This window comes from Berghia stephanieae, chromosome 1 (assembly GCF_034508935.2).
Source record: "Berghia stephanieae isolate SIO BIC M18660-M18661 chromosome 1, UCSD_Bste_1.3, whole genome shotgun sequence".
In the NCBI taxonomy this organism is placed as follows: domain Eukaryota; kingdom Metazoa; phylum Mollusca; class Gastropoda; order Nudibranchia; family Aeolidiidae; genus Berghia; species Berghia stephanieae.
In genome coordinates this window covers 127,464,455-127,488,433 of record NC_088360.1, presented here as the reverse complement: position 1 = coordinate 127,488,433, position 23,979 = coordinate 127,464,455, and the positions used below count along the sequence as shown (strand labels likewise).

Sequence of the window (23,979 nt, the reverse complement as noted above, 5' to 3'; positions counted from 1 at the left end):
AAAAATGTGATAAATAGGCCTGGGGTAAAAGTGACCCGGGTAAACTACGGATATAGTCGGTGTTAGGGTTGAATGAGTTAACTGGTTAACGACTAGTAGTCGTCTTATCGATATTCATAGTCTTCCTGCTACTAAATCGTCGTTTTTGTCCTAGGTTTCCCAGAGAATGCCAACGAAATGAAAAGGTCTTTTACGCTCCCTTTCCATTTACAAAACGTCGTGGTTACTCTACGTTGAAAATTTTTTTTATTATTTCCCTTTTAGTAAACACTTCATAGAATGAAAGCCCTTTGAACTTGTTTTATTTAAAGCATTTAATCGGTAACATTACATGGGTAATGAAAATAAAATAACAGAAATACCTTTAGTAGCGTTAAAAGCTTTTATGCAAGGCAACGTTTTATGTAGAAAAAATGTTTTCCTGCGTTCAAAGCGTCTTCATTTTTCAAATTGTCAAAACAAAACATGATCTAAATGAAAGATCGGATTCTAAACCGGCGCAGGATCACGTATTATGATATAGTGCGGCATACTTTCATTGAACAGATCAATTTTACTCTAAGGGTATTATATTAAAAGAACCTGAGCATTTAATAACGCAATATCCACTAAATGTGCTCAAAACGCTTTACAAAGGGGTCCCTAGCCAACAGGAACACTTAACATGTGAGACGAGACATGACGCTTGTTAGGCAATATTACATTTTCTTTTAGATATAAACAACGCTATTAACGACCAGGAGGTTATTTTAAGTCTGAGTACGGTGAGAGAATGTGAGTAAAGGACCTTTTTCCAAGGACTCAACTATGCGCCTCTTAGAGCGGGTCTCGAACCCAGAACCTTCCGATCCGAATAGGAGTGTCATACCACAAGACCACAGAGCCGCATATTATAAATATTCAAGGCGATTTTTAAACTTAAATTTGAGCATTGATAGCCTAAAGAGCTCTACCCACTAAACCTTCTCAATGTGCTTTACAAGAGTCCCGAGCCATCAGCAACACATACAATAATATGGGGCGAGACATGACACATGAAAAGGGATATTACAATTTTTTTCTTGACTCAAATTTGCCCCTCTCAGAGTGGGGATCGAACCCGGGACCTACCAGTCAGAAGGCCGGCGAGTATCATACCACAAGCCCATAGGGCCGCAGACTGAAAGAGCGCCTTTTTTTTACAAATTCCGCAAGAAAACTTAACTTTATAGCTTTATTGTGATTGATTTTTAATGAAAATATTAATCCGAAAATTTCTAAAATCTTTGTTACTTTTCTTCTTTGTTCCGAGCAAAATGTGTCTCTCGTCTTTCTAAAATTCTGAATTCTGGCTGAAAGTAGGTTTTGAATCGAAAACATTTCTTGTCACCAGTAGGATGTTAGGAAAAGTTCTCAAACATTTGCAGAAGCTATACTCAGAATCATTTTAAATCCATCCTTCCGAAAAGTTCTAGAAGTCTAAAATAAATAAATAAATAAATAAACAAAATCCATTTATTCATCCCATAGGGGAAATTTGTCTCTAGGGTCCAATCCAAGGGAAGACTGGAATAACCCAGGCGTCAGCCGCAGTGTAGCGCCACAAATTTAGCTAGGGCGAGGTGACTTGCTCAAGGCCCCACAGCGCAACGGCGGATGATCGAACTCGGTATCTTTCGGGTACGAAGCAAAGACTTTACCGTTGAGCCACGCTGCAATAATGTTTTTTGTTGCTATAAAATAAAATACGAAAAGGAAAAAAAAGGAACTTTATTTAGAAACAAAGGCTGATTGATGAATCGCAACATCAGATTTGTCATAGCAACGGGAATAGAAACCTCAATACTCCAAATCTCTCCATTTATATCTTTTTATTGCTCAGAATTCAAGAGGTTCAGTCTCGGTTGCTTAGATGTAGTAGAATACTCGATATACCCTCTTGTTAAATTCTCTTAAGTTGTACAAATAGATACAGTTTCCAATTCTGTCGCACTCTGAAAAAAACAAGACAAAAAATAAAACAAAACCAAAATTTGGCCAGAAAAAAATTCTTTCTTCAAATATCGATCGTTTAACATGATCTCAAGAAGTCCCAGGTTTGAATTTTTTTTGACAAGACAGTCATTTTAAGAAGACTTAGGTTTGATATTCTTTTACAAGAGAAGAGTTATTTTAAGAGTTCAAAATTTGAGATATTTTATTTTGGGAGGGGGGGGGGGGGGGGGGGGAATCATTTTAATCGATCGGTCTATTGAATGGCTGGAAGTTGATGGATTGAATCCCGATAATATGGGGTAGCGAGAAATAAAGCCCTTGAAAAATGGCCCTCAACACACATTTTTTCACCATACTCTGGTGTAAAATGGGTATCTTGCCGGTATCAGCGTTGTATTGAAATCCCGAAATTATACCGCTTGGAGGCGATGGATCACATAATATGTGTTTTTTTTTATTTCAGAATGGCTGTGTGGTCTTGTGGTATGACACTCTCTTTCGGGTCGAAAGGTCCTGGGTTCGAGTCCCTCTCTGAGCGGTGCATAGTTGAATCCTTGGACAGTACTCTTTACTCACATTCTCTCACCGTACTCAGGTGTAAACTGAGTACTAAGCCGTTAGTGGCGTTGCATCTGTCGGTAAAAATAATGTAATATCGTCTAATAGGCATCATGTCTCGTCCTACACGTTAAGTGTTGCTGTTGTCAAGGGTTTTGATCAAGTGTAGTGGATATTGCACTTTATAAAAGCTCGAGTTAAGAGAACAACAGCATTACTGTGTCCAATTATGGAGGCCACTTAATCGTGCATTCTGGTACTTCCCCTAATAATGGTCACTCGCGAGTCTACTTAATGCACGACGTACCCGTGTATTAGTGGAATGGCTAATGTGTTTATCTGGGAGATAACAACAGTCGACTTTCATTGTGGTACACATTGCCTTACACTGACAAATCACTCTTTTCGTTTTGGCAAGAAAACTGTGTGACTTTAAATATTTGATCCGACGTGTACATATATGCAGGTCTGACATTCGAATCCACTTACGGGCCTAGTTTAACATTGCTGTAATGGACAATATTTTGCGTTTTTAAAAAAAAGAGATCCGTTTCAGCAATGAGCCCAAAAGGAATTGGGCTATCAGACCTGCAAATAAGGGTACATTGATATGATCCCAACCCCCATCCCCACTTGTAAAAAGGTTTCAAACCCGTCACTTCTTTACATTGTAAGGTTTGAAATATTCTGACAAATATGGGTGATGGGGGTCATCGTAAGCAATATATTATATATTTAAAGTAAACGTTTTCTGGCCAAAATGACAAAAAAGTATTTTGTCAATGTACGGCAGCGTAGAAGAGTGTTTGGTCACCCCTGATGTTTTCCTTCTAGGTTTTGACGTCATGCATTCATAGAGTTTCAACCCACAGGTGGTCAAATCGTTAATCCTCTATTGGAATCAGCACGAAGAGGAGATGGACGAATGGATAGGACCTTGCACTTTCACAAAGTTCTGTTAATTTCCGACCTGACGTAGATAAACATGATATGTACTGCCGTACTCCTGAACCCCCCCCCCCCCCCCCCCACAATTTTTTTGAAATTTTGGCCAGAAAGTTCGTCCTTCATTAATTTATCGATCGATTAAGATGGCCCTCGTCTTGTCAAAAATTCTCAAACATGGGACGTTCTCATTCGATATTTTAAGGACTAGTTTTCTGATCATAATGTTTAAGATGTCTTTAAAAAAAAAAAACAGAGTTGAGCAGTATAGGCTTTGTGGTTTAGTGATATGACACGATTTGAGACCTATAGGTTGAAGGATTGAATCCTGATAATCTGGGACAGAGCGGAATAAAGCCCTTGGAAAATAATTCTTTACACACATTTTCTCACCTTACTCTGGTTTTAAATGAGTACCTAACTGGCATCAGCGTTGTCTCAGTCGAAAAAGAAATTATGATAGGATTTTACAAGCAGTTTGTATGCTTTGTGGTTTAGTGATATGACACGATTTGAGACTTGGAGGTTGATATCTATAAGGTATCAAAAATACAAATAATATGAATTCATTACATTAAAATTTTGAGTTTACTTACTATGAAGCGCATACTGCGTACCGATCATCACGTAGTTATGATAGTGTTCATTATAAATGCTTTTTATCATTATGTATTTTTACAAATATATAGAAGGAGTTAGGGAATAAGGGGAGAGGAATAGAAAGAGACACACAGAACAATTGATAGATATGTCTAAAGAGAGGGCACAGAAACACACAAACACACACACACACACATACACACACATACGCGCATACACAACGAAAGATAGATAGATAGATGGATGGATAGGTAGATAGATAGATAAATAAATAAATAGATAAATAGACAGATAAATGGATGGATGGATTAATATATAGAAATACACACACACACACACACACACACACAGAGAGAGAGAGAGAGAGAGAGAGAGAGAGAGAGAGAGAGAGAGAGAGAGAGAGAGAGAGAGAGAGAGAGTGGGAGGTAATATTTTCATCATTTTTAGAATAATAAATTTCATGACCTGAAAAGGTACACGGTTCTAGAAAAAAAAAAAAATGAGAAGAAAAAGATGTAAACAACTAGACTATCCCCATTGATGAAGCAATCGCTTTGATGTTTCAATAGTGCTGACACAGTATTATAGTTTTTTTTATCAAACAAAACTGCCATACTTTGAATAAACGCCTTAAAAATTGGTCAGGAAATTTAAACTCCAATTCAATGCTATGCGTTTATGTGAAATGCTCACAACATCTGCCCGCCGGATGAACTGTACCAACACACATAACTATGTGTAACCTTACACGATTATAGTCTGATTCTTATTTATGTATTTCAGTGAGAACTAATCACCCAACTGATTATCTAAAAACAATGACAAAGAGCTAATTGACTCTAACTTTATTCCTTCTACATTGACAGATTCATACGGGGGCAGCGTGGCTCAGCGGTACCGAATTCAGTCACCCGCCTCTGCGTTGTGTGGCCTTGATCAAGTCACCTCGCCCAGCTCAATTTGCGGCGCTGCACTGCGGCTGACGCCTGGGTTATTTCAGTCTTTCCTTAGATTAGAGAACCCGAGAGAATAAGTTTTCCTCTGGGATGAATAAATGGAATTTTATAACATTACGGTATTTTTTGGTGCTATATTAAAAATAAAATATAATAAATAAAATTCCCTTTATTCACCCCAAAGGAGAAATTTGTCTCTAGGGCCTATTCCAAGGGAAGACTGGAATAACCCAGGCATCAGCCGCAGTGCAGCGCCGCAAATTGAGCAAGGGCGAGGTGACTTGCTCAAGGCCACACACCGAGGCGGCGGGTGATCGAACTCCATACCTTTCGGGTACGAAGCAAAGCCACGCTGCCCCTTTATATGTTTTATTGTTTATGTTATAGACTGAAGAAGAGTTTCGATCCCGAAACGTTCCGTGTTTGGTAATTTCCGTTATATACACACACACACATGTTTTCTCAAACAATGTACGGTAGAAAATGCCTGTCTGTCATTCTTCATTCTTCCTTTTGTCCTATTATTCCCTGCACAGCCCCTTTAACACTTTCCTCATAACTCTTATAATAATAATAATCGATGAAGGCAAGCAGTCTAATGCGATAATTGCCCGTATATGACAAACATCCAAGATTTCAGCAAAGCGTGTAATTAATCACACGTCCAAACAATTCCAGGGAACAAAACACAATAAGACCCCTACGTCATCGGCACACGAGGACTAGGATATGTTATGCTGTATGTGCAATATTGTTCTCTGTCAGGCTGCATTCATTGTCCCAAAGCTTTTGATGAACGATCAAGAATTGACACTCAGGTCTATATATTCATATTTTCACTCTTCTTCTCAACGACTCAGGGGTCAATAATGTGATGTGTGAATGTGGACCTAGTTTTAGGCATTGACGGATATGAGATCAGAGTGCTTGTACAAAATTTGTAATGTTTTGTATTTTCAAGATATGCCATCGGCATGAGCAATAATTTGAAATGCATGAATTTGTCTGGTAAAGTTAAGAATATTGTATTTACCATTTCAGTTCAACATTGTCCTATTTGTTTTTTTTAAACAAAAAAAAAAAAAACAAAACAAAACAAAAAAACAAAACAAAACAAAAACAAACAAACAAAAAAGCAACAACCTTTAATTGTACGACACTTGCTTTAGGACCGGAAGGTCCAGGGTTCGAGTCCCGTTTTGTGTGGCGCCTAATTGAGTCCTCGGAAAAGGCTCTTTACTCACATTCTCTCTCCGTACTCAGGTGTAAAATATGCACCTGGCCGTTTACAATGCTGTCTGTACGAAGAGAAATTTGTAATACCGCTTCACAGGCGTCATGTCTTGTCCAACATATCAAGTGTTGCTGTTTGTTAGTGACCCCTTGTAAAGCGCTTTGAGCACGTTTTGTGGACATTGAACAATATAGATAGATTATGCCTAAGTTGGTCATTTGGAGCCGTTTGGTTGAAATAATATTTATTAAAGTATTAAAAAATCACACCAAATACTCACGGCGGAGAAAGGAGAATGAAAATTATGATTTGAGGACCCCTGCCCAATAAACCCCCCCCAAAAAAAAAAAAAACAAAAAAACAACAACAAAAAAACAAAAAAAAAAACAAAAAACCCCAAAACAAAACAAACAAAACAAAACAAAAAAAATCCACCCCCCCCCCCAAAAAAAACCCAACAAAACAACAAAACAACTACAAGAAACAAAAAAAAAAAAAAAACAACAAAAAAACCCCCAAAAAACCAACTACAAGAAACCAAAAAAAAATAACAAATAAAAGAATTAAACCAAATCAACCAAACAAACAAAGACAAAACAAAACAAAGAATGCATCAAATCAATAATAAGACAGAAAATACTCGTACACCATTTTCTCCGTATATTATCAATATTGTATATTGTTTTAACCGCATTGTTATAATTATTATACTGCTCTTAGACGTCCAAGGCAATAATTTTCTGTTTTGTTTTCAGGCTACCACCTCGCTCTATGAGGCTTTGAGTCTAGGACGTTGTTAGGTGCTCGATCAAATAAAGTGTTCGTGTGATGAAGACCGTGAAAAGTTGAATAGACTCGTCACGTTCCAGAGTGGTTCCTTCGCGCTTTGTTTTGATTCATTTAGGTGCTTTATCATATTGTTATTGTTGGCATTAGGACAAAAACCCATGTCGTTCTTCTCACGTAATCGTTGTGTCACTGGCTATAAAATCAATTGTGCCTCTCAAATCGTTCAATAATGGCCTGGTGGTTGAATACGTAAGCATGTTGTTACGATTGTCGGTGTAAAGAGCTTTGTCTCTTTTAAATTGATGTTTTTCCAACAAACTTCTCCGGGGTAATGAAAAATAAAGTTTGAGTTTCTTTATTTGGCTTAATTGTAGGGAAATCATCTATCGGGATGGAATTGTGTTGATATAATCAATAAGGTGAGTGATTGTCCAATTCTGGACAGGTAGAATCCACTCGGGATGGTATAAAGATCAATAAATGTTTTTCAACGAATACTGTTTGCTTATTTATTTCAATTCCCCCCCCCCCCCCCCCCCCCCCCCCCACTGATACAGTTAACGTGCAGTGTTTTCCATTGCTTACCAGAATATCTAAGGATCTAATTTTCGTATTTTGTTAGGCGCATGGTTGTCTCTAATTCATTAAATGATTTGCTTGAAGTGGTCCAAATTGAATACCTTTTGTCCAATAAGAGTTTCTATGTTTATTCAAAGCACATTGATCGAGATTGCTTTGTTTTCAATGCTTCACCATGATTTCAATTTGCCTTCGGGAATATATTACAGTTCCCAACCACTTATATTTATTCAGTTATAACATGTTAGCATTCAATAGGTATGTTTAGCTAAAACGTATGTAATGTCTTGTCACTGGTTACCATCATTGTCTGAGTTTTCTGGCCAAAATTTTTACTGTGTTTGTTCAGACAACAGAAACGCTGTCAAGTAATACAATACAGTACAATTGAATTTTAACTACACATGTGTATAAATCTGTATGTCAACACTTGAATGCATGTTTGCATTTATTAGTCAACACTCCAATGATTTCAAATACTTACTAAAAGGCTCAATTTAGATCGCTATCTTATTAAAATAATATTTTCACTAGTTTTATAAAGTACATCAATACCACGAATTGTCTGATGAAGAGCGATAGCAATATTCTCTCTCTCTCTCTCTCTCTCTCTCTCTCTCTCTCTCTCTCCCTCTCTCTTATATATATATATATATATATATATATATATATATATATATATATATATATATATATACCCCATCCATCCATCCATCCATCCATCATCTCTATCACTATCTATCTATCTATCTATCTATCTATCTATCTATCTATCTATCTATCTATCTATCTATCTATCATCTATCTATCTAATCTATCTCTCTCTATCTCTTCATATCATTCTATCTATCTCATCTTCCCTATCCTCTTCTCTCTATCTCTCTCCTCTCTCTCTCTCCCCCCTCTCTCTCTCTCTCTTATATATATATATATATATATATATATATATATATCTTATATTACTATAATATATATTATCATATTCCTCTTTCTCTTCTTATCTCCCCCCCCCCCTCTCTCTCTCTCTCTCCCTTTCAATACACTTTAGACGTGTCTGTAACCTCATGTATCGCAATGCCTGTGGTTATTACGATAAATTATTGATTAAGGCATAGAGTTAACGGCGGTCCTTTCTCCATTCATTTCCGGTTGATATCGGCACTGCATGGGGATTGGGGATATTAGCACGGCTTAACTTGTTTTCACTTTGTTCTGTTTCAAGACCTGGATATAAGACTGATATTCAATGGATAGAGATAGGGTGTGAAGTAGATCAAAGGAATTGTGTAGAATGTGATGGGATCTGTTCTTGACTTGTGATTATAGAGGTGATTTAGTAAGGGGGGTCCCGATAGCTCAGTTGGTAGAGCACTCGCTTCACAATCAAAGGGATGGATATCGATCCCGGGTGCAGCGGAGATTTTTTTCTGACCCTCCCCCGTCCACCCAGCAGTGATTGGGTAGATGGGTCTGTTAGATCAGGCGGAAAGTAATTTGTAATAGACTAGCGTCCTATCCAAAGGGCAGCTAGCAATTGCTATTGTCCGTTTCACCTTATAAAAACCTGGATAAACTCCGGCCCATGGACTTAATGCTCTTGAGATCTTCGCCAGCACAAACATTTTGTGTTTATGGGATGATAACAAAATAGGACCAATAATACTATTCCAAGAAACTGGTCGTTAGGTTACGTTGTTATGATTGGCACGCCAACCTTGTTTGTAAAGGAGTTTAAGTTGAGGCGGTTATTTTATTAGAATGGTGTTTTAGAGTAGTATTCTTTTGCTGGCATTTCCTTTCACTCGAGTCCATATCGTGATTTTGTTTATTCTCTGTATAAATGGATAAGATAATTTTCGATAGAAACATGATCATTGATCAAGAAGAAAATTTCTATGTCCTTACCGTGTTCTATGCGATTCGCAGCGATTCATTTGTTTCCAAAAAATTCACGTGAAGCCAGGTTTCCACTTTCAGCTGCATAAGTCGCCTATGGGGCGTCCGATTTCTATTAAGATTATTAAATTATCCATTAATGCGTATATCCAGTAATAATTTACTCATGAGTTTTATGAAGAGAGTTGTCATGAGAATGGATTTATTTCCAGTGATTATGGGAGATTAAACAGCCTTGTCGAGATTTTTGGAGAGAGAGAGAGAGAGAGAGAGAGAGAGAGAGAGAGAGAGAGAGAGAGAGAGAGAGAGAGAGAGAGAGAGAGAGAGAGAGAGAGAGAGAGAGAGAGAGAGAGAGAGAGAGAGAGAGAGAGAGAGAGAGGATTATTATATTATGAGGTAGTACCGGTTATCTATTCTTGACAAGACACTTGGTGCGGAATATGTATCGAACCAATACTCTGTCGAAATTCGAAACAAGTGATCTTACCTTTTTTTTGCCGGTACTGTCCTGCACACCCACTGATCCGATGCTACTATTAGTATTTGCCTTACCTTCATGTGTTAATTACTAAATGTTTGTAGGACTCTAGTTATTTTCGCCATGTAAACGTGTGTTTTTAAAAATATAATATCCCACAAAAATGGAACTTTTCTTTGTTTAGTATGAACAGATGTGTTGCGTAATGATATGATCATAGGTAATTGATAAACATTTATTTCATTTCATCAGTTGTGTTTTATCATGGCTAAAGAACACCCATAAACGATCTTGGAATTCAAAAACATGAAGTTAATTGGCTTTTATTGTTAAATGTTTCACATAGATCAGGACTGATTTAAAGTTTTTAAAAATTCCGAAACTCTTACCCTTACTCTTACTCTTTAATAGACTTGGAGATAGGTGGTGCATTGCTATGATTTTCTGAATTTTGGATATACATTTCCTTAGCTCTAAACATTAAAAAAAATCATTATTTGTTTTCATCGGATATTTCCAAATGTGGGACTACTGTTTTTCCGCTGGTCGGACCAGCAGTAGTGGGCGAACCACGAGTAGCCGGAGTATTCGATCTAATGCCTCTCAACTTTTATTCCAGCGAAAACGAACCCTGGACGAGTTCCCGATGGATCACAGTCTACAAGACACGCATCGTCTCTTCGATGAGCGCCGAGTCCTCCAAGCAAAACAACGACAAAATCTCGTGACCACAAACGGTGAGAGCAAACAGCTTAGCTCTTACAGTCGTAAACGTTTCGAAACTGCTCTAACAATCAAAGGAGAAGATAGCCTTCCACCTCCATCACCCGAAGAAAAGACTATATTTTGGCAGGACGTCAAACCGACATGGAGCTACAGACGTCACGTAAGCATGTCTGCCAAACCTGTCACCAAACACGTAGAACTTTCGCCTCGACCTGGCTCAGGCCCGCCGGGAGCCGTTGGGCTCAGTCGTGGCGGTGGGGGAGGAGGAAGTCCAGGAGGTCGGCAAGTTTTTAATCACCTGCGAGGAAATAATAGTGCCTATCCCACCATTCGGAGACTCCTTCAGGAGAGCAACGCGGAATATCGAGTGGTGTGTCCAACTCCGGATTGTCACTACGACAGATGCAGAAGACCGTCTTTGGATTGCTCGTCTAAAAGTGACTTTTTACTTATTCCCCTCGAGGACGAAGAGGAAGAACATACTGAAGAGAAAGAGAAAGAGGAAGAACATACACACAGAGGCTCAGAGGAACGGCTTCACGAGGAAATGCTGCTGATGTCTAAATTTGAGGACGTGGAGAGTATCGGAGGGACGCGACTACACAGCTATAGATCTTCACATAAAGAGGAAAAGTAAGTATTTGAAATTTTTATTTATTTAAAAAATCCTTTCCCGAACTCTTCTTCTATCGTATATCCTCTACTTCTCTTCATCCCTTTCACCCTTTACTTTTGCTCGTCACTTTTCCATACTTTCATCATCATCATCATCATCATCATCATCATCATCATCATCATCATCATCATCATCATCATCATCATCATCACCATCATCTTTATCATCATCATCATCATCATCATCATCATCTTCTTCTTCTTCTTCTTCTTCTTCTTCTTCTTCTTCTTCTTCTTCTTCTTCTTCTTCTTCTTCTTCTTCTTCTTCTTCTTCTTCTCGTCTTTTCTTTTCCCCCCTCATTTTCCTCTCATTTTCAACTTCCTTTTCCTTTATCCTACCCTATTTCCTCTTTATCTTTTTTGGCATTAATTTGAGAAACACATTTTTTCAATAATAATCCTTAATGCAGCATATACAGTATATTTTACTCTAAAACAAAGAACACCCATTCGGGTACAAATCCTTCATCAGCAATAACAGGGAGAAAATTTAATCAATGATACGACATGCAGAAATGGATAAATAAATTTTCATATGCTATGACATCTTGTCGCGAGAGACGAAGTGTAAATAAACAATATCAGTTGCTAGAGAGATGAATGCGTTATGCAATGTTTACATTTCCTACATAACAGCTTAAAACGAATCATAATATTTTTATTTTTTTCCTCACCAGTTTACTACGATGCTCTGCCTGGGGAAACAAAAACATGAATTTTAAAATTTAGCCAGAAAACTCGTTCTTCAGATCTTGATCGATTTAAATGACACTCATCTTGGCAAAAACTCTTAAACCTGGGACTCTGCGAGATACCAGGTTTGAGAGTTTTTGCCAAGATGAGTGTCAATTTAATCGATCGCTATAATTCGAAGGACGAGTTTTCTGGACAAATTTTCTAAGACTAATAATATAATGTTAATATCATGTTGTTAGAGAAGAATATTTTCAAGCTTCACAAAACGTCCATTGATCTTCACAAACGTGTACATATATGCAGGTCTGACATGCGAACCACTTATGGGCCTAGTTTAACATTGTTGTAAAGGACAATATTTTTGAGATTTCCATTACAACAATGAGCCCAAAACGAATTGGGTTATCAGACCTGCAAATAAGTGTACGTCGATCTACACTCAATTCTCAAGCCACAATATTTAGACATCCTTTATGTAGCTTTTTAAGTAATGTATGACGTATTTTATTTGTTTTGGAATTTGTTGTTTACCAAGGATGCTTTTGGGTCTAAAATTTTTGGTTGTTTGTATTTTCATTTTAGTTCAAACCTTTCAACGTTACCGCCTATTAGCTCAAGAATAACACATTAGGGAGCAGGCACTGGTATAATATAACAATCTGAAACCGTATGTATGAAAAAGCTCGAGACAAAGCAGAAAGCAAGGGTTCACAGCATACAGGGAATACGCGTACCCTTGTGAATATAAGCATTAAGTTGTCCAAATTATCGGGTAAGCTCTGCAGTGTAATGATAGCGCATATAACAGGTAATCAGGAGGTCTGAGGTTCGATCCCCAGTCGCGACAGTCTGATTTTTTTTTCTCAGGATGATTGTTTTCTAGTGTTTTTTTTTTCTCTGTTTTGTCTTGAACTGTTTCATACACACCCAAGATTTTTATTGGTAGCTCAAGTGGTAGATCACTCTAAGTACCTGGTTCGAAAGTATAGGGAATGAGATTAGCGGAAGAGTAGCGTCCCTTGATTGGACGTCACCCATAGTCTGTGACGTCACCGGCGGAAAAGTTATTAGAGAGAGAACGTCATGATGGTTGTGCGCATGCGTCTCTCGTCCTCGCGGATCTGTGTCGTCACAGACTATGGGTGACGTCCAATCAAGGGACGCTACTCTTCCGCTAATCTCATTCCCTATACGAATTAATTATTGGCCTCCATATCCACCCTAGCCATTTGTTAGATTTGCAGGAAAGTACAATATCGACACCAGCACCCTATTATGACGGTAGTAAAACAATTATGCCTGCCCATAATTTCACGATACAGAAGCTGAGATAAAATATGGCTGCAAAGGGTTGGTGACGCTGAAAGGATAATTCCTCTATCTATTAACCGCTCCTGGCTCCAGGAATATAAATTGCTCCGCGTTCCAAGAAATGATCAGATAATATGCAGATTTGTTAACAAAATCTAAACCCACCACCATAAAGGTGACAGAACGGACACGATTTTAAAGAATTGGGACGGCCCGGCTGCTACTCTGTTTATTTTTCCACGCTCCGAAGCGTCTTCAAGTTAATGCATGACAAATGCTTACAACTGTCAAAACATTAAACCTTAAAAGGGTTCAGGAAAGTCAATTTGACCATGGAGTTGTTCAAAATTTTGATAAACAAAGCAGCGTGTCATCATCATCTCCTCTAAGGGTGTTATTATAAGTTGAATAGTGGCTAACCAAGCGGTCAATATCTATAGTAAAAAAATAAAAACAGATCGACTCCGTCTCATCCTAATACAATGGACCTGAATGGGAACAATCTATATTCAATGTTTCGTCCAGTCGTGTCATCGATCACATGATTTGTTGTTGTCAAAGGAGGTATCCTATTTGATTAAATCCATCCGGGAAATACGAAATGCATTTGGCGCTTAAATGGATATGCTTTCCTCTCGATGTGTCACATTATACACGGAGAGTACATTGATTAGGAGAAGCCGATATTTGCCATGGTTTATTACATTTATGATGTCAATAATATTTATTTTTTTAACATCTCATCCCTTATATGAGGGCATTATTTTAATTTAACGCTATGCTCTAAAACGAATGTTTCAATTATAAATGATATTGTTATTTATCATTTGAACAAAATAATAGATGGGTCTTTGAAGTGTCTGGTATAAGACGTTTTTGAAAAGTTTGGGATCATCTTCATCGGTCGAAATATTGGAAAATGAAAACGTTTGGGGGTTGTTGTTTTTTTTTGGTCAAAGTGAAACATATTTTTTGTCTGTCAGATATTATGGCAATGTAGACATCAAGGTTTACAGCTGCTCAATCGATATTGCGCTGGACAGACAGACAGTATTGGATCCCACGATGCATCCGAATTTTTTAAGCTTCGGCCCCTACTCCATGTTCATCTCATTATAAATAGTTGGCTGAGTCTGATTTTGAACTGGGTGAAAGTTATGTGCAATTGACCTGTGTGTCACTCTTAGGATTGCCTTTATTATCATTCGTTACATGCTACATGAACGGAAATAAACCATAGCTCTAAAGAACAATCATCTATTAAAAAGACATAACAGACACTTAAACGCATTCTTAAAAAAAATTAAGTAGGCCTTTAGTAAAATGAAAACAAATTTACACATAGAATAACAAACGATATAAAATCGTTTTCGGGGTTCAAATGGAACCTTTTGAATTCATAGTGATTGCATCATCCGTTTTATTGGTTGCTTTAAAAAACAACTTTGAACTCTTACCAGTATCCTTGTAATTAGACCATAACAAATCAATCTGTGATTAACAAACCAAAATGTCTACTGCTGGCAAATCAATACGGTTTAATAATAAAACATGAATAATATATAAATTCCGCATCAAGAACTTTTAAGGAAGCGGAGATTTGAACTCGGGTTTCTTGTCTTATGGTCAAAAGCCAGATGAACCGGTTGACACAAAACCACAGCAATACTCCTAACACCCATCAAACCCACCAAATTTATTGCGTCTGTTAATTGCAATGATCACCGGTTTATTTACGCTGCAATAAACCAACGGCTAGATGCTCTGACATAAAGACTTTTTTTTCGTTTCAGGGTAATTTAAATCGATCGAAGTTTGAAGGACGAGTTTTCTGGCCAAATTTTTAAATACTTGCTTTTGCATAATACGACATTTATCTGGTCAAATTTTTGTTTCAAATATTGAGAAATTAAGATTAGATCTGGCGTGTCAAATATTCTTAAATCTTGGACGTCTTTGAGATCTCAGCTTTGAGAACTATTAAAAGGAAAGGTTATCTGTTTGAAGTTTCCGGTTTTAGAATGTTTGACAAGGTCAAGGTTCATTGATTTTTGAAGTAAATAATTTCTGTAAAATGAAAATGAAAAATAAAATAACCACAAGAACAGTCGATTTCATCTGTTTCTTTGGTTTGAATAATGAAAACTAAACCAAAAATTTGACGATCTAGCTTAAAACATTATTGAAGTTATGGCTTTATAAGGTGATAGAAAAAGTGTGGACAAAATTTGTTGAACCTTATAGAAACTATTTCTACTATCTTTTGGTGCTAGACTATTAGCCTTTGGTTTATTTTTTTATTATTCATCCTAAAGAGACGCATGACAACAACAACTTTCCTAAGATTTTCAAAATAACAAAGCATTGGAGTATTTTGTGGCGAGTGTTACGAAAAAGACCTTTTAACACAACCTGGCATGGCGTATTGGTAGTATGATGACAGCACGGGGTCATTTTAAGGTTATTTAGAAAAGCACAACTAATTAATAGTTGGCATACACGGAACTTTTTGACTGCTGTCCAGTGATTAACATGTTTGCAGATTTACCACAGCAGCTGGTCCTAGCATTATCCCTCTACTAATTACATTGGACTCAATCGCTTGTCCTCTGGCAACGATATCAACATGTTGGCACCGGTTTACTTGTTTATCGATTTGTCTGTGCAGGTATCGCACTTTAAGTGGTCTCTGCCCTTTGTTATCCGATAGGATAAGAACAAAACAATGTTTTGGTATGGTGCTTGTTGTTGTTGTTGTAATTGTTGGTATTATTATTATTATTATTATTATTATTATTATTATATTATTATTATTATTATTATTATTATTATTATTATTATTATTATTATTATTATTATATTATTATTATTATTATTATATATTATTATATATTATATATTATTATTATTATTATTATTATTATTATTATTATTATTATGATCATATTCATCATTATTATTATTGATTATTATCATTATATTATTATTATTATTAATATTAATATTAATTATTATTATTATTATTATTATTATTTATTATTATATATTATTATCATTATTATTATTATTATTATTATTATTTATTATTATTATTATTATTATTATTATTATTATTATTATTATATTATTATTATGTATTATATTATTATTATTATTATCATTATCATTATTATCATTATCTTATTTATTATTATTATTATTGTCATTATTATTATCATTATTATCATCATATCATCATCATCTCAAATCCATCATATCATCGTCATCATTTATCATCATCATCATCATCATCGTCGTCATCATCATCATCATCAACATCATCCTCATCATTATAATATCATTATTGAATAAATGAAGATTCTAATCCTTCTAAAAATATATCACACTTTGATACACTGACAATTTTACCCGAATGCGATTAAAACGTTTGCTTCAGACGGGCGATGCCTTGTGTAAGATTAATCTAGTTAAAACTAGCAGTCTTTGTATTATGTGTTATGTCAACAACAGCTCATAAATCAGCCCGATCATTTGACAAGATAATCTTATAAAACATTGAATTCATGCCAACAACAACAAAATAGCAAACGCATATAAAATGCGTGTTGTGCAAACTAATTCAGACTGCCAAAAAATTCAGCATTGCCATATTGCTTTTTTCAAAGAACAACTTATCAATCAATCAATCAATCAATCTCTCTCTCTCTCTCTCTCTCTCTCTCTCTCTCTCTACATATATATATATATATATATATATATATATATATATATATATATATCCCTCTCTCTCTGTCTCTCTCTCTCGCTTTCTCTCTCTCTCTCTCTCCTTCTCTCTCTCTCTCTCTCTCTCTCTCTCTCTCTCTCTCTTTCTCTATCTCTTTCTCTCTCTCTCTTTATATATATATATATATATATATATATATATATATATATATATATATATATATATATATATATTCTTGGTTTCATACTATATGTCATTACTGTAAACTGCTGCTAGCATTTTCCTGTAGGAGTGAACTCTGGGACTGTAAAAAGAATGCTGAAGATATTTAGCTTTAGGTCACATCAAGACAATAATATATATTTATATATATAAATATATATATATATATATATATATATATATATATATATATATATATATATATATTACTGAAAGAAGAAAGTAAAAGACAGTTCTTTTAATAACGCGATATCCACTAAATGGGCTCAAAGCTTTTTACAAAGAGTCCTAAGCCAGGAGCAAATCTGAACATGTAGGACGAGGTATAGCGCTTGTACTGTGATATTACAATTTTCTTTTGACAGAGACAATTCTGTTACAAGTAAGGTTCTTATTTTACACCTGAGCGTGGCGAGAAAATTTTCGTAAAAAGCCTTTCCCAAGGACTCAACTTTGTGTCGCCCACACCATGACTCAAACCAGGAAGATACCAATTCAAAGGCGAGTGTTATAATACAAAATCACAAAGCTGCAATTTCAGCGAATGGATAACTTTGATTGGTAAAATTAAGTGTTTTACTCATTTCCTGTGACCTTGACAAATAGACACCTAGATAACCACGCCTCTCGGACAGGCGTCATAATAGAAACAATGGCAGTGATTGGTTAATATAGTAAACTCCATAGGCTTTACTATTGGTACAATATGTCAAAGTAAAATACCCACTTAGACGTCTATCTACTGCTTGATCAAAAGAACTAACACAGACAATTACGCTCGTATGTGTAAATTTACAAGTTTGAAATTTGGTCGAGAAAATCGTGTGAAAAGAATAACAATCGAATAAAAAGAATAACAAGGATCAGACAGACAGAGAGAGAGAGAGAGAGAGAGAGAGAGAGAGAGAGAGAGAGAGAGAGAGAGAGAGAGAGGGAGAGAGATATATAAATAGATAGATAGATAGATAGATAAATAGATAGATAGATGGATAGATAAATAGAGAGAGAGAGAGAGAGAGAGAGAGAGAGAGAGAGAGAGAGAGAGAGAGAGGGAGAGAGAGAGGTCGATTTCATTCATGTGATTAAAAAAAAACAACCATGCTTGTCCGAGCATGTTTGAAGGTGTATCACAAATTCCATGTTTTGATCGGTCAAAAATCTACTGGTTAATTGCTTGACGATGGTCGGCGAGTACTTTTTAAAACTTCATTTTCTCTTTCTTTTTTATATGTCAAGATATGTTTTCTATATGATTTGACGAATTGCATTAAATATATATAATCACCAGTTAAATCTGAACAATAAATCTAGCTTTTGAAATAAAAGTTTCCGTCTTTAAGGTTAGGGAGATAATATGTAAAGGATAATTTTTTTTTATAATGGTTGTCATAACTTCTGTCAGGTAGGCTAACCAATTTTGTTTTATTTTGAAATTTGTTCAACAGAATAGATATGAAATGCAAAATGCACATTGAGCATAATTTTTGAAATGATGAACATAGACTTTTGGCGTAATAATACATCGTGTACAACGCGGTCATTACAAGAGAGCGGCTAGATTTATTGTCAGTGGAAACTATGAGCAGGATATGAGGGTAACTTAGCTCATAAACGCTATACGAAAGACGTTCCATCAACAAACTCCTCGTATTCCACAACGCACAAAACGGAAAACTCGAAATTCCAACTAGACTGTCTAGTCATTTGAAACGGAACAACAACAAAAAAGAAACTCAGTTTTTAATTTTGAAATCCCCCACTCAAGAACAAACCATCATCTTTACTCTTTCTTCCGCTCCACCATCTGACTTTGGAACTCCCTAGCAACCACTTGTAAGCAAGTCCTTTCGACTGATGACTTAAAAAAACCCCGCTCCCTACTTCCCTTTAAAACCTCTGTTACTGAAAATACGGCCATACAATCTGCAGCCTGAAGCTGTGGTCTTTATGTAAAAAGAAGAAGAAATGAAGCAAATTATCTCAACGACACAACTTTTGTTCCCCAACTATCTTGATTTAAAGATGAGTTTATGATCCCCAATTTTGATCGCAAAAAAAAAAAAACAAAAAAAAAAAAAAAAAAAAAAAAAACAACAAAAAACACGCGTCTTGAACATCGTCTTAGTAGTCCGGAGTAGTTTCTTGTGTACTTTCTGTAAATTTAAATGGGCAGTAACAATTGCTTGCTTTCTATATCAATCTGCGGCGATGTGGTCTAGTGGTATGACACTCGCTTTCGGATCGGAATGTCCTGGGTTCGAGCCTCGCTCAGCGCATAGTTGAATCCTTGGAGAAGGCTCTTTACTTACATTCTCTAACCGTACTCAGGTGTAAAATGAGTACCTGGTCGTTAACAGAGTTGTCTCTGTCCGAAAACAAATGTAATATCGCCTAACAGGCGTCATGTCCCGTCCTAAATGTTAAATGTTGCTGTTGGCCAGGGACCCCTTGTAAAGCGCTTTGAGCACATTTAGTGGATATTGCGCTATAAAAAAGCTCAATATTTAAAAATATAAACGCTCAATAAGTCTATCACTGATACGTAAACATTGGAAATTGTGGGCAAAATGCCATTCCATAGGCTCGAACACTTTGGTCTAAATTTGGTGGTTTTATGATCCCAAGCCTAGCACTACACCACAGCGACGCACACACACACACACACACACACACATACACACACACACACAATCACATAGAAGTACATAAATCGGTTTTACCCGAAATTGCAAATATTTAAAGTTAAAACTTTGCACTAGTTTTCAAGATTACACAGTTTTACAGTACATATTATCTACGCTAGGGGAATAATGCGATAACGTTTTGTAAATCTTGAAATCCTCTGACACTTTTATCGATCCTATTCATTCAAATCACTTTCAACCGTTAAAATACGTTCCTATTCTGACATTTCGCTGTCTGTCTCGGCAAGATATTATCATTATTAAAGTCGAAGCCGGGATTTGATAGCCTAATACATATTATGTGTGATTTTCCCCTTCTTTTTTTAATCATATTTTTTTCTTTTACGTGTTTAAATTGTCAACACGGTCACCAATGCACTGGTGACATTAAATTAAACGTTGTCTGTACATGCATTTGAAATGCACTTTGGGCGAGACAAAAGGTTAAGTAATCAAGATTATTACTAGTATTGGAGGAAGTGTGGTGGTAGCGTGCGAGCTTCATAGTCAAATACAACTGGGTTTGATTCCGAGCCGAGAAAGTTTTCTTTTCTTTTTCAACGTAGATCAGTTGGTGATAGAAATTGATGGTGGATTTGGTCTATTAAAGTACGAAGTGAAAATTTTCTGGCCAAAAGTAAGAAAAAGTATCTTGCAATTGAATGGCAGTGTGGCAAAAACTAACCGACCAGCCGATAAAAAAAAAACAGAATATAAAACAAAACAAAAAACAACTCCCCCCCAAAAAAACCCAACCCTCCCTCCCCCCCCCCCCCCCCCTCCAAAAAAAAAAAAAAACCCTAGAAAAAATAAAATAAAACAATATTAACAAGAATCTAACAAGAACAGAATTAAAAACAAAATTCGGATTTTATTTAGTGCTATACCCACTACATTATGTGCTCAAAACACTTTACAAGAGATTCCAATCCAACAACAGCAATGTGACATTTAGGAAGAGATACAATGCCTGGCGCTGACCAGCAGATAACTACTCAATTCATATCCGAGTACGATGAGAATATGAGTAAAGATCCTTTTCCAATGACTCAAATTCGTGCTCTCAAGGTATTATGTTTCTTACCACAACCGCACACTATAGGATTCAATAGTCTGATGTCACGTCCGCCCAGTACCTAGCAGCTTGGTTAAAAACAAAGAAAATCGGTACGTTTTATTCTTCATGCTGGCTAGAACTTTTTCACGTCATGTGATCAGAATGTATAAAAGTCAAAACATGATCAGATTTATAATGTTTTTTTCCCTCAGGATACACTTTTATGCTCGTCGGAGAAGTATTTCATAAGGGCGTCCGCCAATGTTCCGATAGTTTGGAACCAGTTACTAGGTTACTATGGTTACTATGAGGGAAGTGGCGTCACGACTGTTGAACCCCATTGTTACCTTGCCTTGTGTGGTCATCAGATATGATTACCTCAGCAGATATCCGTCTCTATGTGGCCATAGTCTTTAGTCTCTATTAGGACACAATATTGATATTGAGGTCCCGTTAGTTCTATGAGTGGAGCACTCGCTTCACAAACAACGAGTTCGAATAGCCCAGGTTTGAGAGTTTTTTTTTTTCAAAGATGAGGGTCATTTAAATCGATCGATATTTGAAGGACGAGTTTTCTGGCCAAATTTTAAAATATGGGTTTTTTTTCCAGAGTACGACAGAGTTCCTGTGATTGTTTATTTTCCCGCGTCCTGTGTACATCCAATATGATTTGTGTGGCCAAAATGTTAGATCTGTTGGAGATTACTTTGCGATAGACTAGCGATCTGTCCAAATGATAATAAGAAATTATTACTGTCCCTTTAGCGCTATATAAATTGGAATCAACGTCTGCCTCATGGCTCGCTGATGGATTACTTTAATCATGTAACAAACTTAATTGATATAAATCAATATCGGAGCTTACTCAATGTCTTAATCATCTCTGTAATACTATATGTTTGTATTGAGAATATTACGGTTTCTGGGACATGTGTGGAGAAGAGACGGAATAGAGACGTTGGGTAACATCTGGGATGATCGAAGGAAAGAGAGCTAGAGGAAGACACATAATGACTTATCTAATTAACCTAAGAATGGCCAAATGTGATTTAAAAAAGCAACACATATTTCATGTGCACCGCGGAGGATCATGATTCGTGGAGACAGCTGATCGGCAACGTGCTCAAGAGCACAAGCCACGACGGATGATGATGAAACTTAAATGCTAGCTAACAAACTTCGCGGCGTTTGTGTATTGAATCCATGCCATCAAGAAGTCGTGACAGTGGTGCAAGATAGACACGATGCTTGATACTCATTTTTTTTTTTTTTGAGTGGTGGATGGTTTCGATTGTAGAGCTATCCTCTCATGGCCAGGCGGAGTTGTCGTACCAGTAAGATCATGTGTTCGAGACCTCGCCGCCGCGGAATTTAAAAAAATTATTCTATATTGTTTTCTGGCACTTTTCTACTCATTTCATTTCTTGTTATTATTTGATATACACAATCATCTTTCTTGCATCAATTTTCAGACCGTTGACTCCCGGAAGATCACGAGACAAGCCCTCAGTCCAAGACACACCAATATCGACATCTCCAGAGAACGTTATAGAAGATAAAGAAAGACAAGTCGCAGAGCCTGAGTTCTACGACAGCGATGAAGACAACCCTGCGTCACCGTGGCATTGTTGGGTGGATGACGCAACCGTCTCCAGCATTGCCAGCAAGAAATCGGACAAGGAAGAACCCGCTGCTGATGCTTCCCCAGTTCCTTCCCCTGCCCCAGAGGTGGTCGTTGAGCAGATACCCCAATCAGTTTTGGACGCCCAAAAAATGTCTGTATTTCCAGGTGAGTGTCGTCAGTCTCTAAGAATTCAAATCCAGTCAGCAATTTACAAGTTGATATTAGTTATTGACTTTTAACGATGCTGCTGCTGCTGCTGCTGATAATAATAATAATAATAATAATAATAATAATAATAATAATAATAATAATAATATAATAATGATATAATAATAATATGATAATAATAATAATGATAATAAAATAATAATAATGATATAATAATAATAATAATAATAATATAATAATAATAATAATAATAATAATAATAATAATAATAATAATAATAATAATAATAATGTTAATGATAATAATGATAATAATAATAATGATAATATAATATGATAATAATAATAATGAAATGATAATATATAATATAACATAATGATACTACTACTACCTACTACTACTACTACTACTACTACTACTACTACTACTACTACTACTACTACTACTACTACTACTACTACTACTACTACTACTACTACTACTACTACTGCTAATAATAATAATAATAATAATAATAATGATAGTAATACATAATAATAATTTTACATAACTTATGTGATTGTGATGAGATGATGGCAGTCTTGAAAACAAGAACGGGATCTATGGGTTAAGTTTCGGTCCGTCGAGTTCAACTTCCACGTTAAACACAAACACACACACGTGAGGTTTTATTTAGCGCAATATCCACTAAATATGCTCAAAGCGCTTTATAAAGGGTCCATGACCACAGTAACACGTAACATATAGAACGATTCATGACGCCTGTTAGGCGATATTACACTTTTTCCGGACAGAGACAACGCTGTTATCGGCCAGGTACTCATTTTACACCTGAGTACGGTGAGAGAATGTGAGTAAAGAGCATTTTCCAAGGACTCAACTATGCGCCGAGCGAGGTTCGAACTCAGGACCTTCCGATCCGAAAGTGAGTGTCAAACAACAAGACCACATATCCGCACATGTTGAGTTGTTGCTGTGCTCTTATGTCAATATGAATCTCCTATAAAACGTCTAGACGGTTTTCATCACCGGCCAAGAGGACGGTCGTTACAGGACGGTACGGTAACAAAAGGAGACTGCAAC

General features: G+C 36.3%; 1 protein-coding gene across 9 annotated transcripts in view; it reads left to right on the top strand.

Annotated features, from left to right (window-relative positions):
• Positions 1–23,979, top strand: part of LOC144963089 (uncharacterized) — a 43,312-nt gene that overhangs the window by 14,987 nt on the left and 4,346 nt on the right. For 3 of the 9 annotated variants that reach the window (XM_078896726.1, XM_078896730.1, XM_078896731.1), the window contains exons 2-3: positions 10,262–11,368; positions 22,577–22,893. In XM_078896726.1, the coding sequence (XP_078752852.1) occupies positions 10,530–11,368; positions 22,577–22,893 (1,156 nt within the window). In that variant the 5' untranslated portion in view covers positions 10,262–10,529. Of the gene's footprint in view, positions 1–7,281; positions 7,476–8,748; positions 8,964–10,193; positions 11,369–22,576; positions 22,894–23,979 lie in introns of those variants that run through there. The other 6 variants (XM_078896733.1, XM_078896728.1, XM_078896727.1 and 3 more) reach the window with 6 other exon arrangements.